This window comes from Takifugu flavidus, chromosome 3, assembly GCF_003711565.1.
Source record: "Takifugu flavidus isolate HTHZ2018 chromosome 3, ASM371156v2, whole genome shotgun sequence".
Lineage (NCBI taxonomy): Eukaryota > Metazoa > Chordata > Actinopteri > Tetraodontiformes > Tetraodontidae > Takifugu > Takifugu flavidus.
In genome coordinates this window covers 14,034,115-14,048,644 of record NC_079522.1, presented here as the reverse complement: position 1 = coordinate 14,048,644, position 14,530 = coordinate 14,034,115, and the positions used below count along the sequence as shown (strand labels likewise).

At 40.9% G+C, this 14,530-nt stretch overlaps 1 protein-coding gene across 5 annotated transcripts in view; it reads right to left on the bottom strand.

The window, feature by feature from the left end:
- Positions 1–14,530, bottom strand: part of nbeal1 (neurobeachin-like 1) — a 30,253-nt gene that overhangs the window by 14,654 nt on the left and 1,069 nt on the right. For 2 of the 5 annotated variants that reach the window (XM_057028566.1, XM_057028564.1), the window contains exons 2-20: positions 9,345–9,436; positions 8,435–8,605; positions 8,250–8,331; positions 7,946–8,073; positions 7,651–7,733; positions 6,773–6,858; positions 6,182–6,542; positions 5,953–6,059; positions 4,628–4,714; positions 3,231–3,314; positions 2,953–3,051; positions 2,279–2,850; positions 2,059–2,191; positions 1,750–1,869; positions 1,349–1,658; positions 1,171–1,256; positions 973–1,062; positions 721–892; positions 490–623 (exon numbers count right to left, since the gene is read on the bottom strand). In XM_057028566.1, coding sequence (XP_056884546.1) covers positions 490–623; positions 721–892; positions 973–1,062; positions 1,171–1,256; positions 1,349–1,658; positions 1,750–1,869; positions 2,059–2,191; positions 2,279–2,850; positions 2,953–3,051; positions 3,231–3,314; positions 4,628–4,714; positions 5,953–6,059; positions 6,182–6,542; positions 6,773–6,858; positions 7,651–7,733; positions 7,946–8,073; positions 8,250–8,331; positions 8,435–8,605; positions 9,345–9,436 — 2,997 coding nt within the window. The remainder of the gene's footprint in view (positions 1–489; positions 624–720; positions 893–972; positions 1,063–1,170; positions 1,257–1,348; positions 1,659–1,749; positions 1,870–2,058; positions 2,192–2,278; positions 2,851–2,952; positions 3,052–3,230; positions 3,315–4,627; positions 4,715–5,952; positions 6,060–6,181; positions 6,543–6,772; positions 6,859–7,650; positions 7,734–7,945; positions 8,074–8,249; positions 8,332–8,434; positions 8,606–9,344; positions 9,437–14,530) is intronic. The other 3 variants (XM_057028567.1, XM_057028565.1, XM_057028568.1) reach the window with 2 other exon arrangements.

Below are 14,530 nucleotides of genomic sequence, written 5' to 3'. Positions count from 1 at the left end.
TTCTCATGGTATAGTATAGAAGCAGATTCAGTGTTACTTCTGTTGCACCGCTCCAAAACAAAAAAAATATTGTTTTGCCAGATTAATGACAGGAGAGGAACAGCAGAAGAGAGGGCTGAGTGAGCAATCGGGGGAAAATGGATAGACACAAAGAAAAAGGTAAATACAAGAGAGAACAGGAAAATCTTTTTGTGAGAAGGTGAAATGGAATACCACTACCTGAGTCCCATAGAGCTAAGGGTAATATCTTAGTCAGTATGGATTGATTTATCTCCTACAGAAACAAACTGACCCAAACTTTATGACAGAAAAATAAAAGGCTTGTATAGTGGTCTTTTGTAATGAAACTTTTAAATGCATTCACAGTTTTAAAACAAAAACGCAATTAAATATGCAAATTGGTGTTCCTTTCTTAGCTACACTTCTCGGTAAGCGTTGGTGGAATACTAGGTATTGAGATTATTCTAATAAAAAAATCAAACTCAAGACCTTCTGCAGTAGAACTCCCAGTGTACTGACACCATGAGAGTGGAGAAGATTCTCCTGGTTGATTGGATGTCTCTGTAGGAAATGCTTCAGCACCAAAAGAAATATGGCCACCAGGTTCTTCTCCAGGCGTGTTTCTGAGAGTAGGATGTACAGTAAACAACCAAATCATCTCTTTTTCTGTGTGTGCATGTTCAAGGTTACACTGACGGTAAAGAGTCAAAAACAACAGACCTGAAGCCCTGTTGGATGGGAGAATGACCCAGTCTTCATCAGCCGGAGTTACCACGTCAGGGGTAATAAAATCTGATCCAGCAGTTGGATCTTGTTGCTCAGATGTTGTTAGTGACAACTGCTCCAGTATAGGAATGAGCACTGACAGGCCTCCCACACAGTTAATCATATCCTGTCACACACATATTAAAATATCAACTACCCTGACGCAATCATAACTTTCTTGACACCATGTTTTGCAGTTGCTCCCACCTTGATATCCCAATTCACAACTTTATTTCCCGTCAGGCGTCCATGTAGCATGTTTGGGGACAGATCAAGGCAAATTGGATTCTTACATGCCTGTTGACAAAAGGCAATATTTTATGATCGGATTTTCTTTCAAATAGTGAAATCATGAATGTGTTCTAGAAAGACATATTAATGGTGAAACTCCAGTTTTCTACTCACCTTTGGTGAGTAATGCAGCAGTAATTTGGTAGACAGATCACCAAGTTCTGATTCTTGGGTTTTGAATGGAGAGATGCAGTTTGGACCTTCAAACAGAATGGACACAGTTTGAACCGAATTATTTATCAAAAGGTTATTTAGACTCGATCTATTATTTATATATCCTCTCTCTGCTTACCTGCACTACAGATGGCTTTTATGTGGCTGCAATTTAGGGGTTCATGGAAGACCATGACAGTCCCCAGCTGCCCCTGTAAGGAGGTAGGGCTTCCCCACTCACTGTCCTGGGTCCCTGCAGAGATGAGCTTAGTCATAGATTCAGACTTTGTTCCCAGCAACCCACCCCACGTCTGTGGTGAAAGGATGCCTCCCAGGGAGGACCGAGCGGTGGGTGTTGTGGAGGAGGAGAAAGGAGGGTCTGGAATTTGGGATGGAGGGGGAGTGGTAGTCCGATGGCCTGCAGAGCCGATGCAGCACGAGGTGAATGGCTGTTAATAGAGGGGGGAAAAGGTGGGGACAGACAGTTAAATCAATAAGATGGTAAACTGTTATTACTAAGCATTTCAATAGGAGTCTTACCTCTGTCATGGTAGGGTATTTGAGAGGCGCAGACAGTTTTTGCTGCCCATCCACATAGATGTAAACAAGACTCTGCCCAAATGGTCTCTTTCCCGGAATATGGACAACACCAATGCTATGCTGTAGACACAATTTAGATTTCACTTTAGACTAAAAGCTTGAATATGCATCCATAATAAATAACATATTGATTACAATATTAATTTATTATACATATTTTGTGAAATTGTCATTCCAAATTCACATTTTTAGATTTAATTGGAGGATGCATCAATTTAAATTAATTTAAGGCCATTCAATTTAACTCACCCAGAGAGAATCACAGAAACAGTAATCTGGCAGCAAGACTGTGACATACTCCTTCTTTGTGCATACAGCCACAACCAACAAACCAGCTGAGCTGATGAAGGCCTCAAATCCTGTCCCTCCAGGTGTGAAAAAGCTGTATGGGATTATAGAGAAATCAGTCTAAGTCAGAATATGAAGTGAAACCTGTGGTAATTGTACTCTTTTTTGTTTTGCCCCCCACCTATAAAGCTGCTTTCTCTTGTCTTTGCTTGACGGGCCCAGCTGGTCCTGATCAAGCGACAACCAAGCAAAGAAGCTGATTGAAGATCCTGGCCAGCGTTGTACTGTAGGAACTACAATACCGGCCATGCTGGGTGACAGATCAAAGTATTGCATGGCACTTTCCAGACCCTGCTTTCGCACCATGGCCAAGAGAGAGCGTAAGGCAGGACCTACATAGGGGTGAGCTTTAGAAGAATCCGGAGGTCTGAGGAGGTGCAAAAATCCCAGCAGTTCCCTGGCACTCAAAGACTGAGAGCCCAAAGACCCAACAAGTCCAAAAAGGCTTTCAGCACAGGCTCGATGCAAGCGTTGATGCCGTTCCAAAACAGCAAGTGCTTGCATGACCATTGCAGCATTGACACAGGTGGCCCTGGTCTGGCGGTTGAGACAGGAGATACGGCGGAGCCAGTCAGCCATAAAAATCTGCTGCTCTGACGAGTCTAAATCTGGCAGCCACTGGACCAGCAGTAGCAAGGGCTCCACATTACTGATGCCCAGGAGCCCCACTGAAGAGTGGTCACCCTCCACAGCCTGAATCCATGGAGACACATATTCAACAAATGTGTATGCAGGTAAACACACTGACCCAATCAACAATCTGCACAAGTGCATGCTATGAAAGGCTGATCTCACCATGTTCATCAGCTCCCTGAGAAGGTGCCGTGATGGCTGGCCTAGAGAGATGAGCACTTCATAGAGGTGATTGTAACCGATCCTCTCCTTGAACACCTCCTGTACAGGAAGCACAACTACGTTACATTTGAAGTACATTAAGAACATTATACAGCCTCAGAGAGTTAACAAAAATTGACTTACTGTATGTTTTGTTGATGAAATCTAAGCACTTTTATAAAATTGTTATTATATTAAGTTCTTAATGAGCACATATAATAAAACTGTGTTGCTGTCACCTTTGCAGCTGGTGATTTATGCATCACTGTTGTCAGAGTTTTGATGGTGGCTACAGCGAGGGAATCTAGTCGCCCCTGAATTACCTGGAGGAAAAGAAAAGAAGAAAAAAACACCACTCCAGTCACCAGCAAATTTTAGTAGTTGGAGTTCAAAATGATAGTAGACTCCCAATGAACGCTTACATGCAAAATAGAATTAAAGGAGGATATTCATTAGGTTTGCAACACTGAAGTTATCAAAACACCGAAAACAACATGCAATTAACTGGCAGAAATAGAGGAACTTTTGATGATACCTTGGAGTTAGTATGTGTGTGAAATATGTACTTTCAAATACTGGAGCAACACCTGTCATTATAAAAAAGCAAACAGACCTATACAGTACACCAGGATAACCAAAAAGAAGCGCTTCATGTTTGTTTCACATTTATAAAAGGCATGCAACCCATAAAGACCAAGCAAACCATGACAACACATCTCTATCCAGCTTTGTCCTGCTCATGTCCTGTAAGTTTATCTGTCAGTAGTCCGGTTTCTTGGACAATAAGCTCTCTCTTGGACCAGCTGGAGAGGGACTGTGGTTGAATGTCAACACCACTGAGCCAACCTTGAAAAATGGACTTGCCCCAATGCGAGAGCAATTCATTTTACACTGCAGGGCAGGGACAATGTGAGGTGGAGTTGGGGAAGTGAGTTGAAAATGGTAATTAAATAATTCACATAGTTAAGAAAGAGACAGTGGTCACTCAAGAGCAAGGCAAATAACTTTTTTATTTTTATTTTTTTTTAATCAAAGTCTGCCGTACTATCAAGCTACACCAGTTCAATATCAAAAAGAATACTGATGAAATTATATTCTACATTATCTAGATTGATGAATAGATGGATTACACTTTACAATGGTCTAAATTAGAATAAATGGTAGAATAATTTTAGAAGGATGCAGGGAGTTTGAAAATATTGATACGTTATTGAATTTTATAAATGTTAGACCAGTAAATGATGCCAACCTGTAATTTACAACACCTCAAAAAATTGTCATGTCAAAAAATGGGAGCAGTCTGAGTGTTCTTTGAATCATGTCTGGCTAGTTGTGCATCAACAACTAATTATATGTGGCAAGTTCATTGGTCACTGCATCCAGATATCTAGAAATGACCATGAAGAGGATTTGCATCTTGAAACAGGGTTCAGGTCAATGTAGTTATACTAATTTGAGTTGAGCTAACACAATCTGGCTCTGTGAAGTTTCTGTCAAGACATCATCCAATTAAAAAAAAAGATCTGGGTAAAAGCAGTGCAAGTGCCTTGCTGTGGAGTGACCCTGATATTATAGTGGTGGGACATACTGCAGGTGAGGGGATGGTGGGGTAAAGTGGGGACTTTCTTTATGGTACCTGAGTATCTCTCTCTCCTGTCAGTAACCTGTTGTTGGTTATATCTTTCTGGTCCTTGTCTGCCGCCGTGCACCTAGCATTAACCAGCTGACACACACAACAGGCAATATGTCAACAGAGCATGTGGACGGAGGGGTTAAATACAGCAAGAAAATGGAAATAGGGATAGTCAGTGGAGAGTGCAAGGGAGGGATGTTGTAAAGTGAAGGATAAGGTGAGAGGTTAAAAGCCGTGACCCTCAGTGCAGGTCGTTGGGGGAAGGAGTGTGAGTGATCCAGCCGTAGCCGGGTGGAGGTTATCATGCAAGTGGGATTTCATACACTGAAGACATAACGGTTTAGATTGAATGTGAACCATACAGTAGTATCTGATGAACAAACATACTGCATTCAAATATATTAGAGGTGGGGGCCATATTTCACAAGCATTAAGAAGCCAAACGTAGCTGTAAAACTGAGAAAAGGAAGAATGTGTCTGCCCTAATTTTGGAACATGTACATTTTTGGTTATTCTAAAAGCTTTCCAAATCTAAAAGTAGATCATTTGTCTTGGATGAGCTGCCCCTCAGCCACCAAACCTGATTCCAATCAGTCAGCTTTTCCTCCTCCTGGTAATGTGTCACAACTAGAAATACATCATATATTACCTTTGAGACTTAATTTGTTATTGGTTGTCTACTATTACTATACTGATAATCTCAGGACTTCCAGGGCTAAGTGTTATTATTTGTCTTATTGTCGCAAACTAAATTAACTTATTACATGGCAGGTTATAAATGCACTGACAGAGAGAGGCCATTTCAGACTGTCTGACCAGGCTTATTTTAGAAGCATGATGTCATCCTTAGCAATGGGGCACCACCGGAATCTTTTTTTCTTTCAGAAATGGGTGCAATCAGCTTTGTGAGGATAACTTCAGTGACCTATAAACAAGTTCATATTTTTAAGACTCAAGTGAATATACTTTTAAGTGATGTTAAAGTGTACATTAATATTTTGCTCAATTATACCTTAATTAAAAATGTTAGTGTTTAAAATACATGCATTTACTCCTTTGCATTGGACACATAAATGTTAAACAAGCACAATGCATAACTAGAATTGAACTGCAATTTACATTTAGCCCAGAAAATGTAAATAAATAGACATTCCACTACTGTATTACACGGTATATATTGTTGATGTTTTTTTCTGAAAGAAACTGAAAGAAATAAAAGTTCAAAATGATCATATACCTGATCCCGCTACTGGGGCTCATACTTGACAAAGTGCACAGCATGTCAGGTTGTATTTAATGTAGGGGAAAAAAAGAACCTGTCGTGTTACCTTGCTATTCTGCAGCAGTCGTGTCAAATGCTCAAAGCAGTTACTGTTGAGGAAGATGGCTTGTAGAACTGGCCTGTCTGAACACAGGAACATGTCCCTGATAGTGTCTGAGATGTGTGCAGACAAAGAAGGGAAGAAAACAGAAAAAGATGAGCGAAAGCATAAGTGAACGATGCAAGACACTATATTCATAAATATTTTGTTGGCGCCTCTTCAGTTATGGCCCTACCGAGCATGTGCACTTGCAGCGCCACAAATCTACTCTCCCAGTGTCGACCGAGTGTTGGCACTATGCCTTTGACTGCCTGCTGCTGACGGGCAGCGACGACGGCCGCTGGATCCGAATTGAGGAGTTTGAAGTAGTTTTCAAGCACGGAGGCAATCTCCACTTGTCGTTGGTCAGAGCTTGATGCCAGTAGGCGATGAACTACCTCCCGCACACAGCCCAGAGTCAACAGTGCCTTGCGGTCCGGGGCCTCACTGTCCCAGTCCTCACCCTCATCTGAAGAGCAGCTACCCATGGTGCAATCTGCCAGCACCCGCATCAACACTTCCATGGTGGCTGGAGAAATGGCAAGCAGAGCATTTTTCTAGCAGAGAGAAAATGATAAGGTCAGTGAGATAAAAGTCTCATTGCATGTACAGATAATGAAGAAGGGAAAAGCATCAAGGCTTAGTGGAAAAGCTTAACATTCAGACATATTGCTATTGTTATTCAGCAGGTAATAGACAACATCGTTTTCGTGTATTCCCTAAAGTCTTGGTTAAGGATTTTTTTTAAAGATTTTCTGGTATGCAACAAGGTCACTAAGCGTCAAACCTGGTCACCAGCTACTATAGCTCCAAAGAGATGTAGAAGGCAACATTTCAGACTCTCCTTCAGGTGCTCGCTCTCCTGGAAGCACTCTGTAAAAGAATGAAAATAAGCACAAATACACAAAAATGTTAATCATCAATTACTGTATTGTCTGCTGTCACAACTAGACCACACAGATAATCATATCTTCCACATACTAAAACTCTTAAACCCTTTTGAGCAGAGCATGCTCACAGACAGGCATGTGGCAGCTCTGCTACTGCAGTAAACTCTGGGTTGTGGTGCTCTCTGTCATCCATTACCTCTTCTGTCAACAGAATGAACTGAAACCTCCCAATTTTAAATCTAGAAAAAAGCCATTAACTTTTAGAAGTAATTTCAAAGAGTGTGAGAACAAAGTTTTTACAGACATGAGACACACAGAGTCTGTCAGTTCAGACCTTCGGTGCTATCTTTAGTGCCAAACCATAATAACCGCACACAGGGTGAGGCAACAGAAGGAAGTATTTATTCAAAATGGCTGCCAGCACAGCTGAAGTAGTCTGACAGACACCATTCGCTATCAGTTTATCTTCAGTGCCTAGCAAACAGTGTAGACACAAAGAGTTGATACAATGGACTGAACAAGGGAAGAACTGGCAGTGGAAGAGAAAAACATCTCTGCAGACACGGAGAAGAGAAACTTGCTCTGTGATCGCAACCTGACTTTGTTAATGAAACATCTTCCATTGACCCCATATACACAATTCTAATACAGCGGAAGCACTGCTGTGCTGACATCTGCCAAGTTTTCACAAACACAAAATTCATGTTTAGCTGATGTTCATATTTAATTCTGAAATGGAAAGAGGTAGAGATTAAAAAAGTGGAATAAAACTTACGGTAAAAGAAAGGAACAAACTCAACAGTGAGTGGTGCTGCTTTGTATTTCTGCCTGCTCCTCTCAACTGCACCCAACTGCTCACTGGATGACAACATGCAAAAGGACAACACACAAGCGAATGGTTGAGTGAAATACAACAGAGAGTACACTGTAGTCTGTAACATAATTGCTGTTAATTATTTTAGAGTAATATTAGATAACATAAATAGCTCTACTAAAACGACACCTTGCTTGAAAGCTTTACAGTCATATTATTCTAAAGTAGGGCCAGACTAGGTGCAGTGATTTGTTACCCGCAAGTACGATGCCTCCAGTTATGGTACGGGTCATAGAGGCTCTCGCAAAAAGCCAGAGCATGACGAACAAACTCCTCTGCCTGGCTTTGGTCTGCCATCTCCTTCTCTTTGGTCTTGCTCTTCAGCTGCAATATCACATACGCATGTAAACTTAATTGGAACATCCTGATTATTTGGATAAAATTAAACACAACGTTAATTACATTGTCCATTTAATATGACTTGGTAAATTGCTAAACAAGAAAAAATATGTCAAAATGTTTTTTGTAGAGACACGCAAAAAAAATTTGAGAAACCAGACCTGCTGAATATAGAGTGTTGTCATGGTGATGATGTGATTGATGTAAGAGCATGTGCCTATCTCCTCGACATTAGACAGATTCCTGTCAATACAAAACACAATTAAATCATTTTTAAAAGTAGAGAGCAGAAAAATTAAATGATCTTTTGTCTCCTTCGGAAAAAAACGTTATATCAAATATTTACAATATAAACCTGCAAATGATAATGAGGAACTTAAGCAGCAGCAGAGCCAGATTTTGCTGTTCAGCTTCCAGCCCATCAGATGCTTTCTGGACACACTGCAGCAGCTGGTGGCGCAAAACCTGCAGGATGTTGTCTGGAAGCAGCGACAACACTGGAGGGATCTCCTCCAGCCTGGAGATACAAAACAAAGAAGGAAACGCTGCTTAAAATCTGTGCACACTTAAAATGTAATGTTCAATGATTCTGTTCTGCATCCTCTGGTGCATCTTCATAATTAATGCCACAGCATTAGTTCACAGTGTAATAAAGATACATTGAAAAGAGGAAAAATCTTTCTTCGGAACAATGCAAGTAGGAGTGATATAAAAAGATAAGATGAAGGAAAAAGATATCAGGAGAAGATTGGGGGGAAAAATGGCAGACAGCTGGACAAAGACACAAAATATCATATTCCAATGTATACTTGTCAAATCACCATTCATAATAAATTGTGTCCTTTCCAAGGTTTCTTCTATTCACAAACCTTTTTTTCCCCCCACATCTGCATTATATGATGGCAAGTCAACACCACTGCATGTTAAGACAAGTGTGACTGCTTAATAGGAAACGTGGTGTTTCTCTGTTATGATGGGTTGAACAACTGAGTATGTGGCTCTCTGTTGGCAGCGCATACAACACAAGATTTCTCCATTTTCCCCAGTTCCCATGACTGGCAGCAGAAGACTGCTGCAGTGCAGTTTTAAATGTAGCTAGAAGTTCTGCATACATATGAGAAAACTGACACCCGCAGTGATAAAATGATTTTAACACTAATAAGTGAAGCATTTTGCACTTCAACACTGCATAAATAAACACAAGTATGTTTAATATGCATTGTACTGGGTATCAAATGATCAGAGCAAAAGGTTACCTTGAAGGTTGCTTTTCAAAGTCCACATCCAGGCATCTTTCATAGGAGCTGAGAAAAATCTCCAGCCATAATTTCAAGTAGTCTGGATCCCGCTGGGTAAATAAAACACAAAGAAGCAAATGGATTCAAGTAATGACAGCAAGAATGAGTAGGACATATATCGATAGTCCTGAGTAAAATAAATGCTGTGTTTTAGCAAACTCTGGCATTGCCTTCAGTTCAATTCGGTGTTTCATTTGTGTGTTTTCTTTGTAGTAATTTACTGCATGCCTGTGGCAAAACATGTAAAGTAAAAAAAAGTATGTCAAGTATGTGGAGACAATGCCTGCACTGCTGAGTGTGTGTGTGTGTGTGTGTGTGTGTGTGTGTGTGTGTGTGTGTGTGTGTGTGTGTGTGTGTGTGTGTGCTTCTTCTGTATTTAAGGGTGAGGAAGCTGATACATGCACCTGTTGAAAACAGGCTTGACTGCATTCTGCGGGGATTTCGTAACAGCAGATTAACATTTCTTAAATGCCAAGAAAACTGCCTCCAAACGGACTGGATAGAATCACCCAAAGACTCAGGTGAGTTACTGAGACTAGCAGGAAAGATCTCTTCCTTTAATTACAACCACTAATCATTTGATTATCTATTCAACCGTCAGCAGTGATAAGTCTGATCTGGAAACACACCTCTAATGGTTCCAGCAAGTCATATGACAGAATTATTTCATCTTTTCTAACAACTGATGAGTGTTTACACTCAAGCTCTTACACTTTACACCACAGAGTAGGCCTGAAGCTAGAATTGGTTGTTGAATTGAGGGTTGACATATTGTATTTTTCAACAATTAAAAACAATGTAAAGTTAAATGATGTTGCATTTTTTTCCCAGGGTGAAAGACACCAGGTGCATGCACAGCTCAAGATGCTGTAATAATGGGCTGAGACTAATCAGTGGTGCTCATGACTCTTCCCAGTCGATCCTGTCACTGGGATTTTGGGCCATCTGGAGGGTGTGAGTATGCAATGTAGGTCAACAAGGGCTAAAAAGTTAATCATTAGATTAAGTAAAGACATTTATGATTATGCAAAACAAAGTGTGCACCAATTGAAATTGAAGACTTGATAGAGTAAAAATGTAGCTTGGAGTTTGTTAAAGGAGAAAAATGATTGATAGCTGGTTGGAAGTTGTGTTAATTTGTAGGGCATCTGGTCATACAGTGCTGTGCAAACTCACATTATGCACGAGGATTAGAGAAGACAGTGGACCCAATCTGTCACATTAGCTTCATATCATAATAATCTTGATCTCATGGAAGGTCCATTAAGGAAATATAAATCCAATGCTGAAAGGCTTAATTGTAATCAGCGCATGATATATCTACTATTGCACAGAATATACAGGCTAGGAAGCAACTTATTTCAGCCCCATTCAATTTATGTAATTTAGGCACCCATTTTTATTCAACTTCAATCTCTTTCAACTTACATTAGCATACATATTATATAATAAGAAATAAAAATGACATTTTTGAAACTATTTTCTATGAAGCTGGCGTATTGCTACTGAGGCCTCCCAGCGAAGAGAGTGCGTCTGCCTCTGTATGTCAGAGCGGGAACAAAACAGGCCAAGTTTTAGGAATCATCTGCTTGGTCCAATGATGTTTGGCCTTTGTGTGTATCTGCCTTTGTGTGTCTGAATGGCAGAAGTAAAGAGGAGGCAAACATCTGAATAGTCATCAACATTCATATGGGAATGCCAAGTTCTGTTGGGAGTACATGGATTATCCACTGTGCGTTTCTTTTTCCAATGTTGCCTTAAATTGCAAATTCATTTACTAGAGTCAAAAACAGTTAGTTATGCCTACTGTTAAAGCACGCCATGGAAATACTGTGCAAGAATGGGTTGAACTGGATTTCAAAATTGATTTTTCAATCAAAAGACCTGATAAGGCCAATGTGGCTGCATCATCAACAGCTTGATGACCTGTTGAAATTGCCTCATTTCTAATCACTAATTTAAACTTTTTTTTCTTTTTCTTTACTTGCTTTACTAAAATAGTGAAGCTTCACTAGCATTTAGAGAAATGTAATAACCTATCATCAGCCTGCGTGCTGTTTGGAGGAAACATTTTTTAAAAAGTATAGAAAAAAGTATGATTGACTGAATGAGCGCATGCGTGCCGTCTTTAAGCCGCAGCTTGGAAGCACAAATGCCCATTGAGGGTTTGGACTGCGGTGAGCGAGGACACGCCCTGCTCCACATGTCCTCACTTACCCTGGGCCTCCATCACTCAAACCCACATAGACAAGATACAGACGAATGAGGAGGACTCTAACCTCCTCCAACCTCAACAACAGTCACCGTGTCTCAACCTCAACAACCAACCAGGGTCCTGGTATTTGGGTTATTTCACATGCCTCTCAAACACAGAAAAATACACCACGCATCGCATTGCACATGACGTAACATCACAGCAAGTCACCACAATGCAAGACACTGGAAGTAAACATCTGGGAGAAGAGGAAATGTGTCACGAATCATTTTCAATTTAAGAAGACTATTAAACAACCACTTAACAAGGATTACAATGCCAACAGCGGCAGGGAACTGCAGTTTTACAAAAGCTTTAGGAAATTCACAACATGTGTTTAAAATACAAGAACTGGTATTCTCATAAAGCAATTAAAGTAAATAGATTAAAATACGTGAGCGAAGGAAGTCATTATCTTCTGCGGTTCATCAACGACAATAACATTAGTTGCGAAGCTTCCGAAGTAAACCAATATATTAAATATACTAAAAATAGTTCCAGGCTGCACACAGGAGCATAGAGTCTGCAGCTCTGCCCCTCCAGACAGGCGCGGTCCACAGGCTGTTCGGGTAGCTGCCTCATTTCATTTGGGTGGGTGACCGGACTTGTTGGAAGTGGTACACTGTCACTGTGAAACCATAATGTTTAGAGGTCTCCTCCCTCTCAGGCTTTCTAAAATGACTGGGGTCATGCTTTTTATGCAGTATCACACTCCAACATCACCACTGCCTGTGAGTTCGGGAGGCGGGAATCTCATGACTTCACTGTCAGTCCTGTTATTTAAAGAGGTGGGTGGGAGTGGTTTAGGCATGCATGACACACATCGTCGGTGACATCAGTGTTATTCCTAAGATATTCATAGTACAAAGAAAAAAATAGACAAGTAGGCTGCATGGAATCAAATATGCTACAGTGAGATAGCCAGAGGTTGCCAGAGGGAGCGAAGTTTGAATACTAGCACATAAACCAAAGCCGGAACAAGCTTGTGTGGCGACGGAGATTGGACCGTGATATGTAAACAAGCACAAAAGCTCAGAAGTGGAAAACAGTGTTCTGCTCTGTCATTGCTAGCAGCTCAACTGTTCCTTGGACAATACTGCAGTTCCATGTCTTCCGATTTATGCAAGCTGCTTCCAGAAATAGTCATAAAGCATGGTTCTGAAAAATGTTAACCAGAAATCCATGGACGGCAGACAAATAAAAAGGAGCAAAGACTTCCACTCTAGAATTAAAATAAAGGTCTGAGCATCAAAGTAATTGAAGGACAAAATAATGCCCCTGGCCGTTGATGGATGTTCACTGCGGTTGTAGATTAAAGAGGCCTTTTGTGGGTGGAGGCAAGCTTTTGGGAAAGCAACCGGCATTACTTTAAGCCTTCTAAACCTTCCACTTTCTCCTCATACTGAGAAAAAGAGAGCCGGCACCGTGCTGTGTTGCTGCTGCTGCTGCTGCTTAAGTACAACAGCTCGTGGCTTCCATGTGTCAGAGACATCAATCTGGCACAAACCAATGACAACAAGCTAAATCCCTGGTTACGTAATGGTCTCAATGTTTTGTGATCTCTCAGTCCTTGAAAGTCAGTCCTTCAAGCATTAGCTACACACAGAAGCTACTGCCAAGCTCAGCAATTGTTTATACGTATAAAATATATCAAATAATCCATGCCTACTCTATTTAAACTCACTTCTAGGGCTCCTTCACTTTACGCCAGCAGTGACAGCTGGGAGAACCCCAGGCCTTTACCAAGGAGCTGCAGGCCTTACAACAGGACAGCCCTAGGCAAAGAATGCTTAATGACAGTGTCAATTATGACAAATGTGCAACCTCAGAATATTAGGGATGCAGTTCTGTTTCTTATTTAAACTACATTCTGAATTAACAACTAGCAGTTGTGCAGGCCATGCTAGGACTTTACAGGTCTCACCACAACCTAGAGAACAGGAATATCAGGCCTTGTTAGCATGATCAACAAATGCTGTCCAAGCACAGCAATAGTACCAATTTAAATTGCAAGTGTAATGTTGTGCAATGTCGAGCACCGGTCCTGTCTGCCATTACATTCAGAAGTCTGACTTCTGAAAAGAACATAAATATAAGAGGAGAGCGGATGTTGAAGTATTCTGTTCAGCATCCGGAAACCTTTAAATTGATGAAGAAAGCAGCTAATGGAAATGTTACTGCGATCTACATATCAACACCATGTGGTTCAGCTGCAACTGGAAAAGCAGGTTGAGCGTGTATTGCTGAAGAGACCCCCTGAGCTGGTTAGTGTTCAACAGTCCTCGTCTGACTAACTCTTCTTCAGATGGGGCCGCTTAACGCTCAGACACCAATTGCAGGAAGGTTTCTGGTCTTTTGTTAACCATTAAACAGACAGATGGCATGTGGGTGTTATCACGAGCACAACAATAAAAAGCATGGTGTCACTGGACGGAGCTGTACAGCAAGATCAGCTACTGGGTTTTCCACTTGAATGGGACAAATGTGGCGAAATGTTGCTATTTTGATGTAAGATGCGTACAATAACACAAGGAAAGTGCTGTGTGGAGTTGAGACTGTCAACTAGGACATGTTTTACCCTTTGGTTGGACACTTGGTGACACTGGGCTTTCATAGCAACATTCCTGATCTGTATGTCATGTGACTCCAACATATCTTGCCAACTGCCACATACAGGGCAGAGATATCCCATCACCCATGTTTGACATTACATTTTCTCAGGCAAGACAGAAAGGCTAGAATAGAATAGAATAGAATAGAATAGGATAGGATAGATAGATAGATAGATAGATAGATAGATAGATAGATAGATAGATAGATAGATAGATAGATAGATAGATATCTAATGCTTCTCTCTCACGGTGCCATGCAGAGAGAAAAGCAGGCCTGG